The 19,173-nt window shown below is 51.0% G+C and overlaps 2 protein-coding genes and 2 pseudogenes across 8 annotated transcripts; 1 reads left to right on the forward strand and 3 right to left on the reverse strand.

The window, feature by feature from the left end:
- Positions 1 to 5,601: 5,601 nt before the first annotated feature.
- Positions 5,602 to 8,001, reverse strand: OVCA2 (OVCA2 serine hydrolase domain containing). 2 transcript variants are annotated; one of them, XM_066363525.1, is made up of 2 exons: positions 7,693 to 8,001; positions 5,602 to 7,370 (listed from the first exon to the last, which is right to left on the reverse strand). In XM_066363525.1, the coding sequence occupies exons 1-2, from the start codon at positions 7,880 to 7,882 to the stop codon at positions 6,871 to 6,873; spliced, it is 690 nt and encodes a 229-aa protein (XP_066219622.1). In that variant the 5' UTR covers positions 7,883 to 8,001; the 3' UTR covers positions 5,602 to 6,870. The 2 variants fall into 2 exon arrangements, with proteins under 2 accessions (XP_066219622.1, XP_066219621.1); XM_066363524.1 differs by having other exon boundaries at positions 7,669 to 7,998.
- DPH1 (diphthamide biosynthesis 1) lies at positions 7,234 to 18,255 on the reverse strand. Of its 6 annotated transcripts, none has more exons than XM_066363509.1 (13): positions 18,128 to 18,255; positions 16,134 to 16,286; positions 15,561 to 15,624; positions 13,610 to 13,731; positions 13,019 to 13,176; positions 12,768 to 12,889; positions 10,849 to 10,917; positions 10,305 to 10,461; positions 10,075 to 10,175; positions 8,628 to 8,706; positions 8,228 to 8,368; positions 8,039 to 8,146; positions 7,234 to 7,370 (listed from the first exon to the last, which is right to left on the reverse strand). In XM_066363509.1, exons 1-12 carry the CDS (start codon positions 18,186 to 18,188, stop codon positions 8,057 to 8,059), a joined length of 1,317 nt encoding a protein of 438 aa, XP_066219606.1. In that variant the 5' UTR covers positions 18,189 to 18,255; the 3' UTR covers positions 7,234 to 7,370; positions 8,039 to 8,056. The 6 variants fall into 6 exon arrangements, with proteins under 6 accessions (XP_066219606.1, XP_066219605.1, XP_066219604.1 ...); XM_066363508.1 differs by having other exon boundaries at positions 16,134 to 16,282; positions 18,085 to 18,232; XM_066363507.1 differs by having other exon boundaries at positions 8,039 to 8,368.
- Positions 8,945 to 9,261, forward strand: LOC136394265 (dolichol-phosphate mannosyltransferase subunit 3-like; annotated as a pseudogene).
- Positions 17,420 to 17,532, reverse strand: LOC136396101 (small nucleolar RNA SNORA42/SNORA80 family; annotated as a pseudogene).
- Positions 18,256 to 19,173: the final 918 nt, after the last annotated feature.

Genomic DNA, 19,173 nt, shown 5'->3' on the forward strand with positions numbered 1-19,173 from the left:
TCTCTCCTCTCTAAAAATGAATAAAGAAAAAAAGAAAGAAAAAAAAAAAAAACAGTGTACAGGTCATCTGCCGCCACCAACACCACCTACAGCAGCAACTGACTGTTGGATATTGGGTGTAAGACTTCCTTAGGGACAGCGTGGGGAATGGTTAATGCAGGCCAGACCTGCCACCCATTAATCCAGGTTTTCTTTACTTGCCCATACCCCTCCTTTTCTAAACCTCTAAGACAACTGGTGCTGGTTTCACAGCTAATCAATGTCCACATGCTGCATTTCTCTCACCCAGGGACTTTGAGTTCTTTTTTTTTTTTTTAATTTTTAATTATTTATTTATTTATTTTATTTATTCATATTTAGAGAGGAGAGAGACAGAGGGAGAGAGAGAGGAGAGAGAGAAGGGGGGAGGAGCTGGAAGCATCAACTCCCATATGTGCCCTGACCAGGAAAGCCCAGGGTTTCGAACCAGCGACCTCAGTATTTCCAGGTCGACGCTCTATCCACTGCGCCACCACAGGTCAGGCCGGGACCTTGAGTTCTTGTATTAAAATGCACTCAATTGCCTGACCAGACAGTGGCGCAGTGGATAGAGCGTCGGACTGGGATGCAGAGGACCCAGGTTCGAGACCCCGAGGTTGCCAGCTTGAGCGCAGGCTCATCTGGTTTGAGCAAAAGCCCACCAGCTTGAACGCAAGGTTGCTGGCTCCAGCAAGGGGTTGCTCATATGAGAAAGCAATGAACAACTAAGGTGTTGCAATGCACAATGAAAAACTAATGATTGATACTTCTCATCTCCGTTCCTGTCTGTCTGTCCCTGTCTATCCCTCTCTCTGACTCATTCTGTCTCTGTAAAAAATAAATAAATTTAAAAAAATTTTTTTAAAAATGCTCTCAGGCCCTGGCCGGTTGGCTCAGCGGTAGAGCGTCGGCCTGGTGTGCGGGGGACCCGGGTTCTATTCCCGGCCAGGGCACATAGGAGAAGCACCCATTTGCTTCTCCACCCACCCCCCTCCTTCCTCTCTGTCTCTCTCTTCCCCTCCCGCAGCCAAGGCTTCATTGGAGCAAAGATGGCCCGGGCGCTGGGGATGGCTCCTTGGCCTCTGCCCCAGGCGCTAGAGTGGCTCTGGTCGTGGCAGAGCGACGCCCCGGAGGGACAGAGCATCACCCCCTGGTGGGCAGAGCTTTGCCCCTGGTGGGCGTGCCGGGTGGATCCCGGTCGGGCGCATGCGGGAGTCTGTCTGACAGTCTCTCCCCGTTTCCAGCTTCAGAAAAATACAAAAAAAAAAAAAAAGAAAAAAGAAAAAAAAAAGCGCATTCAATTCTGGAATCCAGTGGACATCTGTAGTGTATGTAGATGGGAGCAGTGCATTGAGATGCAGGATGGCTAACCAGGTTTCATCAACTAGTTGTTACTTAGGAGGGCATGTTGTTTCTGAGCTTTCTGCAAAATGGAATAACCCTTCTTTCGGGCAAGCCTGATGTGAGGATCAAATAGGATCATGTAAGTAAAAACCTTTAAAAACTGCATAATGCTAATTTGCTATTTTAAGAACTATTAGGCTAGTGCCTGACCAGGCGGTGGCGCAGTGGATACAGCGTCAGACTGGGACGCAGAGGACCGAGGTTCGAAACTCGAGGTCACCAGCTTGAGCGCGGGCTCACCAGCTTTAGCGTGGGGTTGCTGGCTTGAGTGTGGGGCCACTCGCTCTACTGTAGCCCCCCTACTCTGGTCAAGGCACACATGAGAAAGCAATCAATGAAGAACTAAGGTGCCGCAACAAAGAATTGATGCTTCTCATCTCTCTCCCTTCCTGTCTCTATCCCTAGCTGTCCCTCTCTCTGTCGCTCTGTCAAAAAAAAAAAAAAAAAAAAGAGCCATTAGGCTTCTGTCTTTGTGAGGGGGTGGCCCAGCCCTGGGCACTTAAGCAGAATGGACAGGGGAGGGGGCACATCTCTTTGAACAGAACCTCTGGGACTAGGATTGTTGAGAGGTTGTTATGCTAACAGACTCTTTCAATCACTTTAGGAATCTAAAGTGGAATGAGAGGTAGAAAAGGGAAAATGTAGGGATATTCTAAATTAAAGGGACTTTTGCAGTTGGAACCCATCTGGACAAGATGGTCACAGTGGGACAATAACTGTACAATGTTGAGATTTTTAGTATTTTGGAAATCATTTAATGCATCCTACCTCAACTTATTTTATGGATTAGGAAGGTGAGGTCCAAACAGGACATTTAGCCCATCATGTAGTGAGTGGTGGCCTCTGCTTACCTTCTATGAGATAGCAGAGAAAACAATGACCAGTAAGTCAAGAATGCAAGTTCTTGGATCTGAACCAACTACGTGACTTTTTCCTTAGTTGTTAAATTAGGTTAACAATAGTTATCTACCTCTTGAAGTTGTAGGATTAAATTAGGCAGCTATAAAGCTCTGCTTATCACAATGTCTGGCATAGTTAACACTCAATAAATGGTATTATTCTATCCTCTGGATCTCATTTTCCTTAGTTATAAATTGAAAGTGTTAGATCAGTGGTTCCTAAAAACTTATTCCCTCTCCCTAGTGGAGTGCATGGGAATCACATAGGGGGCTTTGATCAAATAATTAATATTAACAGACTTATATTCTATTCTCTAAGTAGTGGTTTTCAAGTATTATGTTGCCTGGAAATTACCAGGGATAGCTTGTCAAAATGCAGATTCCTAGGTTCCAGTGATTGACCCAGTGGACCTAGAGTTTGGCGCCAGTAACCCGTTTGTTTTCTGTTTTTTAATGCATTGATTTTAGACAGAAATATTGATTTGTTCCTGTATGTGCCCTGACTGGGGATTGAAGTGGCAACCTCTGCACATCAAGATGATACTCTAACAAATTGAGCTATCCCGCCAGGGCCAGGACCCCAAATTTTAACATGACTCTGATGCACGTGATCCATAGAATATTTGTGTGTGTGTGTGTGAGGGCACAGCCCATGCCAGGTAACGTTTCTTATCGTTGGAACCAGTGGACCACATGATCTATCCCCTTTTGGGGGAACTTGGATTCTCTGGGGGAATTCTCTTCATCCCAAGGATGAGTTCTGCTGCGCCTAATACCGCTCTGCTCTACCTTCACCCTTTTAACTTTAAGCCCTGGTTTAAAATTCATTCCCCGATATATCCTCCCTTCTCTCCTTTAATCTTCAAGTAGCAGTTGCTTTGGTACATAATCCATTATTTTCAACTCTTGGGACCTTGCTAAAGGGGGCAGCCTATGATTGCCGTGAGAGCTTGAGCCCTAACTGCAGAACCACTGCATTCCATTCTGAACTGCTTATTTCCAGAGAAGCCAAGAATCTGCATTTTTGTGTGAAATTCCTAAAACTCTAAACTACCATAAATCTAATGTTTTCCCTAAAATTCTTTTAAATTCTAGAGAGGGAGAAACATCTATTTGTTGTTCCAGCCATTCATGCATTCATTGGTTATTTATTTTTTAACTTAAGTGAGAGGAGGGGAGATAGACTCCTGCATGCACCTCAATCAAGATCCACCCAGCAACCCGTCTGGGGCCAATGCTCTGCCCATCTGAGGCCATGCTTGCAACTGAGCTGTTTATTTTTTTGTGACAGAGAGAGGGACAGATCGGGACAGACAGGAAGGGAGAGAGATGAGAAGCATCAATTCTTCATTGTAGCATCTTAGTAGTTCATTGATTGCCTTCTCATGTGCCTTGACGGGAGGGGGGGGGCTACAGCAGACTGAGTGACCCCTTGCTCAAGCCAGCAACCTTGGGGTTTCAAACCTGGGTCCTCTGCATCCCAGTCCAACGTTCTCTTCACTGTGCCACCACCTGGTCTTTTCTTTGCAACTGAGCTATCTTTAGTGCCTGAGGCTCCACAGAGCCATCTTCAGCATCCTGGGCCAATGCACTCAAATCAATTCATCCACTGCTGCGAGAGGAGAAGAGATAGAGAAGGGGGAAGGGAGAGGAGGGGAAGCAGATGGTCGCTTCTCCTATGTGCCCTGACCAGGAGAGAAGGAAGCAATGGTGAGAGAGGATGAGAAGCACCAATTCATAGCTGCTTTCACTTTAGTTGTACATTGAACTTCTCATACATGCTTTGACTGGGGCCATACCAATGACCCTTTGCTCAAGCCAGCAACCTTTTGGCTCAAGCTGATGAGGTTTGGGATCGTGTAGATCATTCTCCTACTCAAGCCAATGACCTCAGGATTTTGAACCAGTGATTTCAGCATTCCAGATTGATGCTTGATCCACTGTACCACCACTGGTCAGGCCATTGGTTGATTGTTGTATGTGGTCTGACTGGGATTAAACCCACAACCTTGATGTATCAGGACAGCACTCTTAACCAAATAAGCTAACCAGCCAGGCTTTCATTTTTCCTAAAATTCTACAGGCCAAATCCAACAGGTCTGTAGGAGTAATTCAGTTCATTTCAGAGCCTTCACCTTTTGCCAAGGAAGAGACCCCTTTAAACAGCAATGCAGAGGATGACTATAGCAAAGCACTTTCTCCCCACCCCCACTTTCTGCTGTAATTGTCCTAAACCCAGTTAATTGGGTCTATCTAGACAGGTAATCCAAACTTAAAAAAAAAAAAATCTTAGCTCCTATCTATGGTCAACAACTCAAAATTGGGGGTAATTTAAGGACTATTAGTTTGGCTGTCTCAGAATGGGCTGGAGTATTTGTGCTGCATCCCCAAACCCTAATTTCTGCTCCATTATTTAAGTCACTGGAAGCAACTATGCTTGAGCTAGATAGGGTCTATTGTGATCTAGAAGAGGAACAAGTTGGTTAAGCCTGCAGAGATAGGGCTGAAGTCAGAGAGCAGCGAGGGCCGAGGGTGGAAGTAGGGGGAGTGGCTAAAGTGGGCAGGCTTGAGTGCCTAGAAACGACGCAAACCAGATGGGCTGCTTAGGCCTTGGCTGTGATCACTACATTGTAGCATCAATTTCAGAAATTCTGCAAATGGGGCATTTGGAAAAGGATTTCTTCTGTGCTGCCTTTGGCCTCCATCCAAGATTTATCACCCTCCCACCTCTTGAGCTCACAGTTCAGAGGAGCTAAGGCAGTTATGGAGAAAGCATAGAATCCAAGCCAAGGTTTGACAAAAGGCTAGCAGTGTCTCAGAGACTAGGATGGAGGAAGCCTCCTCTCAACTCAGCGTGGCTCAGAGCCTTGTCAAGTATAGTCTCTTCCCAGAGGTTCTCAGATACAAATTCTCTCACTCAGCCACCAAGGCCTTTCCTTCCGTTTGGGACTTAAGACTTCCACCAAAAATGTGAGTATATACATGCACACATACATGCAATAGCCTCTCCTGGGGATGCTAACTGGAAACACTTCCCTGCTTGTGCTGCTCTGGAGACTGTGTGGATAACGAGATGCTATAAAATGAAATGGGCTTCTTCTTTCTGTATCAGAAAAAGATGCTTAAAATCCAAATCACCACTTGATTGTGTGGCAGTCACAGTGGTGCCAGCCTTTGCTTTTCCCATGTCACCTTCCACTCATTCAGGGCTCCACTGGCCTTTTCCATGTTTAAGTACCAGATGTCAAGGTCAAAATCCATTAAAGCCTCCTGCTCCCCATTTTCTTTCTTTTTTTTAAATTTTTTTATTAAGAGGCAGGGAGGCAAACAGACAAACTCCTGCATGTGCCCCAACCGGGATGCTCTTGAGGCCACTGCTCCATTGCTTGGGCAACCAAGCTATTTTAGCATCTGAGGTGAGGCCATGGAACCATCCTTGGTGCCAGGGCCAACTTGCTTGAACCATTCAATCCACAGCTACAGGAGAAGAGAGAGAGAGAAAGGAAGAGGAGTGGAAAAGCAGATGGTCATTTCTGTGTGCCCTGACCGGGAACTGACCCTGGGACTTCCATATGACAGGCCAATGCTCTACTGCTGAGCCAACTAGCCAAGGCCATTTCCAATTTTCTTGAGTGCAGAGCTGGGCTTATATAATCTGATTTTTAAGAACTGATATTTGGCCTGACCAGGCAGTGTCGCAGTGGATAGAGCGTCGGACTGGAATGCAGAGGACCCAGGTTCGAGACCCCGAGGTCACCAGCTTGAGCATGGGCTCATTTGGCTTAAGCAAAAAATTCACCAGCTTGGACCCAAGGTTGCTGGCTCGAGCAAGGGGTCACTCAGTCTGCTGAAGGCCCATGGTCAAGGCACATATGAGAAAGCAATCAATGAACAACTGGCCCTGGCTGGTTGGCTCAGTGGTAGAGCGTTGGCCTGGCGTGCGGGAGTCCCGGGTTCGATTCCCGGCCAGGGCACACAAGAGAAGCGCCCATCTGCTTCTCCACCCCCCCTCTCCTTCCTCTCTGTCTCTCTTCCAATCCCGCAGCCAAGGCTCTATTGGAGCAAAGTTGGCCCGGGCGCTGAGGATGGCTCTGTGGCCTCTGCCTCAGGCACTAGAGTGGCTCTGGTTGCAGCAGAGTGACGCCCCAGATACACAGAGCATCGCCCCCTGGTGGGCGTGCCGAGTGGGTCCTGGTAGGGCGCATGCGGGAGTCTGTCTGACTGCCTCCCCATTTCCAGCTTCAGAAAAATACAAAAAAGAAAAAAAAAATCAATGAACTAAGGTATCGCAACGAGAAACTGATGACTGATGCTTCTCATCTCTCTCCATTCCTGTCTGTCCCTATCTATCCCTCTCTCTCTCTCCCTATAAAAGAAAAAGAAAAAAAAAAGGACTGATATTTGTCTCTTAATTGGTGACAGTGAGGAGTATTAACAACAGTGAAGGTCCCAGGGAAGGGAAAAGGAGAGGGCAGGAATCATAGAGGCTGCCCCAAAGTCAGTCCCCCAAAGGCAGGGGGATATAAGGGTCCAGGCATTTGTTGATCTTTCACTCTGCAAACTGGTCCAAGAACTTGAGGTAGGCCTGACGCTGGGGTGCAGCAGCTGGAATGAAGTGGCCACCAGAATGGGTGAGAGTGATACATCCAGTGAATCGGCTAGCCAGTTGCACACTCTCCTGAGAGGGGATGACACGGTCAGTGTCCCCAAAAACGTGGAGTGAAGGTAGAGCCAAGGGGCCCTGCAGGATAGTTTCTGGAAGACCAAGGCCCCGAGGACAGAAACCAGATACCAGGATGATAAACTTTGGCAAGGAGAAGCGGGAATCACCTGCTTGGCCAAGGGCACACACCAGGGCTGCTAGTGCAGCCCCCTGGCTGAAACCAAGAAGCCCATCGAAAGGTCCCAATTTGTTCAGAGCCTGTGCCACCGTTTCCAGGGCTTCCTCCAGACCTCTGCACACCGTGGGCTCTTGCAGTGCGGAGAAAACGTCTGCTTCCTGTTCTGAAAACCACCAGCCCCGAAGCTGCTCCTCCGGAGGGCAGGACCCTATGGCGATATGGGAGATATGAGGGGATTAGGCTAAGGGGGAATGCAAGGGGAAAGAAATATGAAAGGGAGGGTTTGGGAATAACAAGGAGAGAAGAAAGTTTGGAGGAAATGAGACTGGGAACAGATTGGCGGGGGGGGGGGAGCCGGAATGAATCAAGGTGGAAACTTGGGAGGCTGGGATGGAAGAAAGGAAGGGTATAGACAAAACAAAGGGAGGGAGGAATGAGTGAGGGATACAGGATGGGCGTAGGCTGTAAGGTGGTATGGAGACAAAGCAAGATGACTCGGAGCGCACTTCCCGGAGCCTGATTCGTCTCACCAGACTCCGGCCCAGAGCCCGCGGCGTCCACGATCGGGTGAGGGCCGCTGAGGCACACGAGTTCGGCGCGGCCCCGCAGCGCCTTCCTTAGCGCTCCCGTTTTCTCGCGGAAGCCCCGCTCACTCTGCCGGAAGCCCGCCAAGCACAACACCCGCAGAAGTTGACGCCCTGCCATAGTGCCGCGAAGCATGCCAAGGAAACGGAAGTGGATTTTCCCCGAGAGGAAGTTGAATTACGCAAGGGGCGGAGACAAATGTCGGCACCACCCCTAAGGCGGGCCTTAGAGCTAGTGGGCGTCCCAAAGATAACGCACTGGGAGGAAGTGCGACTACAGCAAGGCTGATACCTGAGACCCAGGAGCGTCTCAAGGAACGAGTGGCACCACCTTCTGCCCTGTGCAGCTGCAACTCTCGCAAGTCAAGGCTGGAGAAGGGCGCGTGGACCCCTCCTGCACCTGAGGTCGCACACTTTGGTCAGGATAATCTGCGACGTCCTCCGAAGCGGCCACTCCTCCCTCCTTAGAGTTCCTGCCTACCTTCCCCAGTGCAGGCTGGCGGGGGGCCTGGGAGGACCGGTCCCGTCCATGGTTCACGGTCCAAGGCCCCAAGGAACTGCTGGCATAAAAGTCCATGGGGTAGGGCTGCTGCCAGGAAATGTTCCCCAGAGCCACCGCCGCCTAGGGGAGGAAAAAGGGACAGTAACACTTGCCAACATTTTTCTAAACAGGATTATTTAATCCAGTCTTCACAATGGCCTACGAAGGTCCTTATTATGAACATACCACAGAGGAAATGTGAGGCTCAAAGAGGTTAAGAGACTTGCCCCAAACTAAGAAGTGGCTCAGCTGTAACTAAGTGCTGCCCACCCACCCCACTCCACTTCAGGTCCCACCTTTGACAGAACCAGGTGTAAAGCTCACTCTTAAATGTTGTTACCTCATAGGGTGTCAGCAGCGGCTTGGGGAAGGCTGTGCCCCAGTCAATGGAGAGGCGTGGACATGCCACCTGTACCCACCTGGGAAGGGAAGTCAGATCAGGCCCAAGGGAAGCAGGTCTTCCTCCACTCCTGGGCAACATAATGAAGAAAATGACTGTGTCCCCAACACACTCAATGAATGCTTACTATGAGTTCTAAAATAAAAGACTAACTTACTGCTGTTTAGAATAACACTATCAAAGGTATGGATAGGATGAGGGCTAATGGAGAGGGTGAGGAGGGTTAAGAGCAATGCCCCAACAGCCCTGAGGTGACCATGACAAAATCAGCACAGTTCCTTTGGATATTGGTGCTCCTGACCTACACTGGGGTGGCCCTGACCATGGCATGGCCCTGAACCTGGAGCTCTCTTCATCATACCAGGAGGTCCTGTGGCCCCTGCCCATCTACTTGCTGGTGTTTGCCAGCTGCTCTGCCCTTGGCACTGTGGGCTATCATGTGGCTCATTTTTACGATTGTAAGGATGCCACCCATGAGCTGCAGAGCCAGATCCTGGGGGCCAGAGCCAACTTATCCCACAGAGATGTGCTTCTGACACCCTTACCCCATTCCCACCTGGACAGCTACCATTAAAGAGTAAGTGTACTTTATTTAAAAAAAAAAAAAAAAGGAATAACACTACAGCATTGCTTGTCTTCTTTTGTTTCTGCCACTGATTACAAGCTTTCTGAGGGTAGGGCCTGGGCAGCTCTTTTGTGATGGCATTCCCGTATCAAATTTAGTGCCTGGTACAATGCAGGTGCCAACCTCCCCTCGAATTCATCTCACACAGAACCCCTCTGATGTTGCAGTTGCCTTTGAGCCCCAAGACAGGTGTGGTCCAGAGGGTAGTCCCTGCTGGATGAGTGCTCTGTAAACTGTACAATTTCATGATCATGAAAGCAATTCCCATTGATTCCAGCCTCAATATGTGCTGGGCAGTACCCAGATTCTAAACCTATTCTTTTTTCTTTAATCAGTGAGAGGAGGGGGGCAGAGACAGACTCCTACATGTGCCTTAACCCTGGATCCACCCCAGCAAGCCCATCTGGGGCATTTTTCCATTGCTCTGCAACAGTGCTCTTCTTAGCGCCTAGGTAGAGGCCATGAGGCCATCCTCAGTGCCCAGGCCAACTTGCTCCAATTGAGCCATGGCTGCAAAAGAGGAAGAGACAGAGCAAGCGAGAGAAAGAGTGAGCGAGAGAGAAAGAGCAAGCAAGAGAGAGAGAAGCAAGAGGGGAAGGGGTGGAGAAGCAGATGGGTGCTTCTCCTGTGTGCCCTGACCAGGAATTGAACCTGGGACATCCATACACCAGCCAATGCTCTACCACTGAACCAACTGGCCAGGGCCAAATTCTAAACTTCTTTAGCCAGTCATAGCTAGGTAGGTAAGGTGGGGACACTTACACATCAACCAGAGGAAGTAGGCTAAGCTTGCTGGGGAAGATCTCAGAGAGCAGCAGCCTCACAAAGGGAAGTCCCAAGGCTTGGAGCCTAGATTCCAGGTGCTGTTGATAGAGGAAGGCAGAGCTGGAGTTACCATGATCAAACTGTCCAGGCTAAATTCCTTAGTGATTTTTTCCTGCTGAGTTTTGCAGTTAATCCTCAATTCCAGAGGCCATCCCAAGCCCTCTGACCTCCAAGATCTTGGGGCTGCCCTGGCGGCCCAAAGTGCCCAGGATAAGGCCCCAGAATTTAGCTGAACGGGCAGTGGCTATGGCTTCTTGGCGGTTAGTCTGCATTTGTTGGTGGTCATAGTGCTCTCTGGATAGGACTTTGCTGTATGGGTCGTATCTGGAAAAAAAGTTGTCAGGGTCATGGTGATAGCCACTTTGGGACTTGGGCTGTACACACAGCTCCTTGACTCAGCCCCCTTGGTCTCCTGAACCGTCAGGTTCCACGCAGGTATGGAGTGTCATTGGGAAGATTAGTCCCACAGCCAGAGCAGGCAAGAGTGGGAGAGGGTTTTAGGATCTCTATGTGAATCCCAGGGGATGGGTGGGTACTGTGCAGCAGCAGCAGTCCTGGATTTGATACTCAGATTCAGGACCCAAGTACCTCAGATCTTTAGGGCTGGGGCTGTTAAGTGGCCAGAGAACGAGGAAGTTTTGGCTGATTAAGGGCCTCAGTGGCAGAGAATCCCACCCTCTCCCCAACTGGTTGCTCCAGCTCAGCCCATACCGGTAAGCAGGGACATTGGGGTTGGCAATCATGACAGACTCCAGATGGAAGCGGCCATCTCCAAGATATCTGCAGGGGGGTAAAAAAGGGGCGGTGGTGTGGGTGGGGCAGCAGCAGAAGCAGGCACAGACCTGGGGTACAGAGGATGGAGTTCCTGGTTGGGTATGCTACTGACTGTAAGTGAACTGGGACAAGTCATTTACCTCCCAAAGTCTTGGTTTTCCAACATGTAAAACAAAGAGCTTGAAATGGATGACCATAAAGCCCCTTTAGTTATAAATGCAGAATCTAAGAATGACCCCACCCTCAAGCTTCTGGGGGAAGAGTGAAGGTGCAGCTGAGCTAGGTAAGGCTGCTCCAGGCTATAGAGATCCTAACTTGGAGGTGGGGGACAGCTTCTCCCTTGCTCAAGGGAAGTAGTGTTCAGGGAGGTGCTGTAAATGAGATTTCAGGGTCTATACTGGCTACTCTCTGCCCTAACTTACTCTTGGGTCCAGTTACTGAGTTATAACCACAGCTACTGTCTATTGCACTTACTCCTTCTGTGCACTGGGCCTGGGTTAAAAACCTGGCACATGACTTCACTCCATTCCTGCCAATGATCCTCCATGCTACCGATAGTACTTCCATTTTATAAGATACAGTTGATGTTCAGGGATGTTAAGAAACTTGCCCAAGGCACATAGCTATTAAGCAGTATCCTTAGGACTCAACTCTAAGCCTAACTACCAGGAGGCTGTACCCAGCATGCCCTAGGACAGTGGTAGTCAACCTGGTCCCTACCGCCCACTAGTGGGCGTTCCAGCTTTCATGGTGGGCAGTAGTGGAGCAACCAAAGTATAACTAAAAAGATAGATTTAACTATAGTAAGTTGTTTTATAAAGATTTATTCTGCCAAACTTAGCAAAAATCCGACATAAAGTACTTGGTAAGTAATTATTATTATATACTTTAACTTGCTGTAACTCTGCTTTATAAATCTTATAAAGTAAAGTTACTTCCCTACTTTATAAATCACCATTACTGTGGAACCGGTGAGCGGTTAGAAAATTTTACTACTAACAGAGATACAAAAGTGGGCGGTAGGTATAAAAAGGTTGACTACCCCTGGTCTAGGAGATGCTACTTCTAACAGTACATTCTCAGAACATGAAGAACCCGAGGCCAGAGCATGGAAGACAACTGGCCATGGCAGCTCCTTCTCTGGGAGGCCATACCAAATTCTGAGAAATGGCCAACACTCAGGGTGTCCCTCCAACACACACATCAAAGCCCCCAAGGGCAGGCATCTGCGAGCTCAGCTGTGCAGGCACAGGCACAAGGGAAGTGTCGCTAAGGAAGCAGGCCTTCCAGGTCTGAGCTGGGGAAGGCCTGTCTATGGGCAGGGGTGTCGGTACGGGTGCAGCAAGGCCTGTGGAACCAGCGTCTGCAGCCCCAGAGGTGGGGCTGAGTCCAGGGAGTGCCCCTGCTTCCTTTCCTACCATTAGATGGGAAACGGGGCTCCCTTCCCCAGTCACAGCCGGGAGCTGTCGGCTCTGAGGTTGGCTGCATTCACACAACATTAAGCATTTCCATTACCTAAAATAATTAGGCAGCAGGAGACACGCTGCTCCTGCTTGTTAGCTGTCCGGATGCTAAATTAATGGGGCTACAGCCTGGATGTGCCCATCCATCTTCTCCAATTATATTCCCACCATTTCTAGCCCACCAGCGTTCCCCCATCAGGCCCTCGGATTCCTGCCCCACCTGGACACAGACTTCTGGACAGTGGACAGAGCACTGGAAAGGGAGATAGAAAACCTGAAACCCCATTTGGTCCCCATCTTGTAGAGTGACCTTGAGCAAACGGCTAAGGAGTTTTAGACTCCCAGGATATATTTCTTATGTCTCTACAACTGGCGCCCCCTTTTTTCACTTACACAACAGCTTCGACCTCTTTGGGCAGGTAGGGGGATGTGCAGCCCAGAATCTCCCCAGGGGACAGGGGCTTGCACTGTGGGACACTCACACGATACTCAGCTTTCAGCTCCTGGGCAACTGCCTACAGGGAAAATAAGAGGAGGAAAGCAAATGGATGGGGAGGGAGAGCCAGGGCCCAAAGCCCAGCCTGCCGCACCTGGCACGGGGACCCAAAAATAGCCTGGAGACTGGCTGCTAGCTGCCCACTCACCTGCAAGCTTGACACAAACTGGATGGTGCTGACCAGGGCAAGGGCACTGGCTGGGGGAAAGGTGAGACGGATAGAGTCCAGTAGGTGGGCAGTGTCTATCCGGATGTCCACGAAGACATACAGCACCCCAAAGTCTTGGGCAGAGGTGTCCATGGGAACTGGGAGGAGGGAAGAGTTCAGGAGACTTTGTGTTGGAAGTCAGGAGGGACAGAGGGTGTGGCCCAGGCCGAGGTCTCTGCGCAGCCAGGACCCATGGCTTCAGGCTGGGTGTAGAAGGAAGTGGTAGGCTAGGAGAGGTGGGGGCACATCACAGGTCCATTGGAAGCTCTTTCTCGGTCACTCAGCCAGGGGCCCAGCCTGCCATACAACTAATAGCCTTTCAGACACCTGCATTTGGGACAGCAGCATGGTTTCCAAGGTAACCAAATCCAAAGGAAAGATCCACCTGCAGAGCAGGAAAGCTGAGGCTATCTCAGAAACCAGGAGGGACCTCATGCCTACAAGCAAGACAGGGCACTGTGATGGAGTTCAGTGTGCAGTCCTGCTTCCCTCCCAGCTCTGCCGGGGTCCAGCTGTCCTAGTCCACCATACCCAGGCAGCTGTGGCCATAGTGCACCAGGAAGTCAGCTCCCAGGGCCCTTGCAGTAAAGTCATCCACACAGCAAGCCCCATAGGTCACGTCGCCCATCACCATCACTTCAGCCTCTGTGAACCTGGGAGGGGGACGACAATAGCACAGTGACACAAGAATGAGGTGAGAGACCTAACCCTGTGGAGGTATCTTGGGGCCCAGCTCCTCTCTCTCTACCTCTCCCAATCCCTTGGGTAAGCAGCTGCCACTTTTGCCAATAAGAGTAGGAGGGGCCCAGCTGCCACCTCCTCCAGCCCTGGCAGCAGCTCCTAGAACTACAGCTGCACGAGGATGGTCTCTATAGCACCCCAATTCCTCTGCTCAGGCTCCGACTGCAAGAGGGACCCCCAAATCTCAGACTGGCATACACGGGGTCAAACAGAGACCTCAGATGGCCTGATTCATCCCACCCAGAGCAGTGAGCATGCACACATGTGCAAAGGCCCCCGCCCCCAAGTCCTGGAACTGTGCAGTGTGTGGGCATGTATGTGTGGGTACACACAGCCTCCCTGATACCCAGACCCCCTGCTACCTCCTCACCCTTAGTCAGGGCCCTCTGTGCTCAGGATGGGGGACCCATGCACAACTCCCCCACAGCACATGGCACTGCCCACATGCCCGATGCGTCAGGAAGAGTGGGCTCTGGCCAGCACAGCGCCATGTAATCTGCTGCCAGGACTGAATCACTGTGGGATGGGGGTGGATAGGGAAGACCCTTCACCCCCTGAACTCACTACGGGAATGCAGCAGAGGACCAGCTCTTCCCTGAGAGCCCCACACTTGGGGCATGTATCCTGGCTCAGTGACTGAGTCTCCCCACTCCTCCCCTGGGGGAGTAGTGGGAAAAGCTGAACTGCTGCCAGTCGGCCCCCAACCCCTCCTCCCCTTCCCCAAATCAGGTTGTGCACAAGAGCAGATTATTCAACTTCTTAGAATGCAGCCCAAGAATCTGAGTCAGCCTGAGCACTTAATTTTTTATAGATTAAAATGTACGCAAATTGGCCCAAGCCCCAGAGAGCATCCCTAAGGGGCAAGAGGGTGGGAGCTGAAAAGTGAGTCTGTAGCAGCAGAACCAGGAGCAGGGTGGGGGAGGGCAGCAGCAGGGATGAGGAAGGTTCTCACCATGAGATGACCTCCCCTTTCTCCATTCCCCCACCCTGTTCCTGAGATGGTTCCAGATGGCTGAGCACTATCCCCCACTCCCCAAGTACGGCTCATTGTATTGAAGAAATTTAGAGAAGGGGGTAGAGGAATTGAATACCATCTCCAAGGCACTTCTCCCCTGCCAAGCCCCTCCTTGCCCTACTCCCCAAGATATGCCAGAAAAAAGGTCGTCCCCCCCAGTCACACCCGATGCCGCCTACTGAGCCCATTCCAGTATCAGCTCTGAGGATTCTCGGGTTCCTTCTCAGGCCCCGCCACCTGCTCTGCCCTAATTTTGGGTTTTTCTCTTTGTGTGTACATGGTTGTAAGGCAGAGGTCCAGAACAAAAAAATGATATCAAAAGGCAAAGCTGCCTGACCGGGCGGTGGCACAGTGGATAGAGCGTCGGACTGGGATGCTGAAGACCCAGGTTCGAGACCCCGAGGTCGCCAGCTTGAGCGCGGGCTCATCTGGTTTGAGCAAAAGCTCACCAGCTTGAGCCCAAGGTCGCTGGCTCAAGCAAGGGGTTACTCGGTCTGCTGAAGGCCCGCGGTCAAGGCACGTATGAGAAGGCAATCAATGAACAATTAAGGTGTTGCAATGCGCAACGAAAAACTAATGATTGATGCTTCTCATCTCTCTGTTCCTGTCTGTCTATCCCTCTCTCTGACTCTCTGTAAAAAAAAAAAAAGAAAAGAAAAAAAAAGGCAAAGCTGTAATGGGCATGGGGTGTTGGCGCAGCTCCCTCTTCAGTGCCCCAAGCCTTACCTTTCCAAGATGTCCACAATGGTGCAGGCAAAGAGGAGGAGACCTTCAGGCATTTGCAGGGCCACTACGAGACAAAGCAGACATGAGAGCAGAGGATGGGAAAAGGTTGGAATAGAACACTGCCTCTGGCCCTGGCTGGTTGGCTCAGTGGTAGAGCGTCGGCCTGGCGTGCAGAAGTCCCGGGTTTGATTCCCGGCCAGGGCACACAGGAGAAGCGCCCATCTGCTTCTCCACCCCTCCCCCTCTCCTTCCTCTCTGTCTCTCTCTTCCCCTCCCGCAGCCAAGGCTCCATTGGAGCAAAGATGGCCCGGGTGCTGGGGATGGCTCCTTGGCCTCTGCCCCAAGCGCTAGAATGGCTCTGGTCGCAACAAAGCGACGCCCCGGAGGGGCAGAGCATTGCCCCTGGTGGGCATGCCGGGTGGATCCCCGGGCGCATGCAGGAGTCTGTCTGACTGTCTCTCCCCGTGTCCAGCTTCAGAAAAATACAAAAAAAAAAAAAGAAGAAGAACACTGCCTCTAACTGCACCAGGCAACCTTTCTACCCCCATCCCAGCTCAAATCTTGGGGGCTCACCCTTCTTGGCCTTGGCCCGCTGAATTCTCCAGATTGTCTTGGGGATCTCAAAGTTATAGTTGGAAGGCAGGACTTCAATGGCTGCCTGCAGCTGAGAGTTGTTCAGGATCTCAGAAGGGATTTGATTGGCCAAGCGGCCCCGAGAGGCTCTGCCTAGGATGAATGTAGGGCCTGAGTCAGTACCCAGCTGAAAGTACACCCAGACCCAGCTAAGCTTTTAGCTCCACTCAAGCATCAGCCCCAGATTGCAGATCCCTTAGGGCTTGGCCCAGCCATCTTCACCATCAAGTTCGTCCTGAAGCTGGAAAGAAAACGCATTAAGCTAGGAAGAAACCTGCACAATTAATTTCCATACTTTGAGATTATTGGGAATCAAAGACTTGAGCCCATGAATGGGGATTGGCTCACCTCTTACCTCAGGAGAGTAGAAGTGACAGCAGGAGACTGAACTGAGAGGCAAATGGAAAAATAGGCATACAACTGCTCCTTGATAGAGAATAATCCCGAGGAAAACCCAGGAGCCAAGGCACCCCAAGTATTCTGGGGAAATGTCCCTTCTCCCCCAACCTGCAAACACCTTGAAGTTCTGATATCCTAGATAAGAGATCTTTAAGCAAACTGTTATAAATGCTAATTTAAAAGACTGCTCTCCTTACTTGAGTACACTATGTCTACACTGGTAAATTCCTGCACTCTTTTCCCTCTCCTCATTTTAAATAAACACCATACATTTAACAGATTTAACAAATTCCCTAGTCCCACTGTTCCACTCCACCTCCCACTCCAGGAAGGATGAAAAGAACACACTCTAGTCAGGACTAAGGGCAAATAGGTATGGGGAAAAGACCTTTAGGGAACAGTAATCTGGTGGGGACAAATGTAGATGCACAAATAAGTACAACCCCTGATTAAAGGAGAAAACACTGTAGCCCCTTAGCAAAGCTGAAACCCTTAATCTGCATCCTACTCCCCACAATTCAGCTCAGCTCAACTCCCCAGTTACCTCTTTAGGAGCCACAGTTGGGAATGTGATAAGGCAAGAAATTATTTTACTATTAAACAGATTCTCCAATGTTAACTGAACCTGTACTATGTGTCAGAACTTCTGTTAGGGCTTCTTACTCTGATAGGCAGGATCCTGCCAGACCTGCTTCTTCACCCCGTGTGTGTGTGTGGGGGGGGGGTAGGTGGGTGGCTGGGTGGTGGTGGTGATGGTGTTGGTGCAGTGGAGAACTAACTAGCATGGCCGCGGGGATCCTGAGATCAGATTCCCCCCCCCCCCCCCCCACTGTGCGACCCACTTCAGTGCCTGCAGCCTATGGGCAGAGGCCAGGCAATGGTTCAGGGCCAGTTTACTCTGGCAGGGGGCACTGAGATCAGATTTGAATGTTGCCACTGCTATAGTTTTGTTCAGTTGTTTCAAAGTCCCTGGGCCCACTCACAGAAGCTACTCTGACGGGCCCAGTGGTTGTTGGGGTGTAGGAGCTGGTAGTAGCAACTCAGTTTGTCCCAAGGGCCATTTTCACATGGCCAAATCGTCTGTCTATGTCAGTATTCCCCAAAGAGTATGAGGTTCGAGGGCAGGGCTGTAGTCTAGTTCTTGCACCTTGCACGGGCCTGGTATTGAGTGGGCGCTCAGTAAATGTCGGGTGAATGAAACTATGTCGGGTGCCCTTTTCCTGAAAGCATTCCCTGCGGGCCCACGCGCCTGGGTCCTTCCCTCCCAGTAGGGTCCATCTGTCCCGTTGAGCCTCCATGCATCCGTCTGACCGCCAAGGCACGGGGCGGCGTTTCCGCCTTAAGGACCACAGCTCTTAGGAGGGGCTGCTCACGACTGCGCCCTAAGGCCACAAAAGAATGGTACCCCCAGGCTCCAGAGCGAATGACGGCGGGGCCTTCCAGGTCTGGCGGGGAAAGGGGACTGGTTCTGTCTCTGACTTGGGTACCCTACCCCGAGATGCGAGGTCCGGAGGCCGGAGTATTGTGGCACCCACCTCTGCCAGGGCCGTTTTGGCTGCCCAGCTCCGCCGCCTCGGATACAACCAAAGCCGCCATCACTGGCCTGCCCACGTGAGGATCAAAAAGACAGCTCTAGAAGAACGCGGAGAGCACAGACATGGCGATCGCTCGCCGATTAGCCAGCAAGGGGCGGGGATTTGGTGGGCGGGGATCGTGAAAGAAAGAAAGGGGCGGGGCTATTGTGGGCCCCTTTCGGCCCGCAAGGTCGGGACTCGCGAGAGCCCCTAGTGGTCCAGGACCGCCGCGATTGCACTTTCCCCGCGACCTGGTCCCCTCTTCCTCCTCGCTGACGCGAACCCGGCGCTCCCAGACCAGAGCTCGCCTATCTGCCGACTCCCTGCCCAACTTCTGCGGGCTGAGTCCTGTAAATAGGGACACCATCAGGTCTTCCTTCTGCTCTCCTCGTCTCTCCCCTCCTGGTAAAAGCAGTGGACCCGTGTGAGTAGGGCCGCACTGCCTGCCTCGGAGGACAGAACTCCGTGCCCAGCTCCACATGGAGTCTTCGCGCTGATTTCTAGAGCGCCGAGATGCCTTTATCACCTTTAGAACCCACAGTGTAGAAAGTTCACATGTGAAAAACTGCTACAAGGGGAAGGTCCTGAACCTGAGGGTACTTTCCTGTGAGGATGGGGCAGTCCAAGGACTTATATTCCCTAAACCTTTTGGATTCTAGTCAACATTTTCCCTGCCTAAGCTGCCCCTGGGGTCTGGAATAGACTTTCTTCTGCTCAGTGGTCTGAGCTCCTGGGATTCCAAAGGGAAGGCAGAGTAGCCAATTGAGACAGCCTTGACCTTTGGAAGAGCAAAGTACCTTCAGGATTGGCCTTCAGCAATGGTTCCCTAGGGCCGTTTGCCCACCTAGCCTTCTGGAACCATCTTCCCCTCTCTGCAGTGGTGATGTGAGCACAGCTGGCCCTTTAAGACAGCTCCGTGGCCTCAGGCTCCCCTGGAGGCCCTCCCAGCTTGGAAACTCCTAATTAGGGTGCAGAGAGAGTGAAAACAAGCAGCCAGGGACTGGCCC

The sequence above is a fragment of the Saccopteryx leptura genome, chromosome 2, assembly GCF_036850995.1.
Source record: "Saccopteryx leptura isolate mSacLep1 chromosome 2, mSacLep1_pri_phased_curated, whole genome shotgun sequence".
Lineage (NCBI taxonomy): Eukaryota > Metazoa > Chordata > Mammalia > Chiroptera > Emballonuridae > Saccopteryx > Saccopteryx leptura.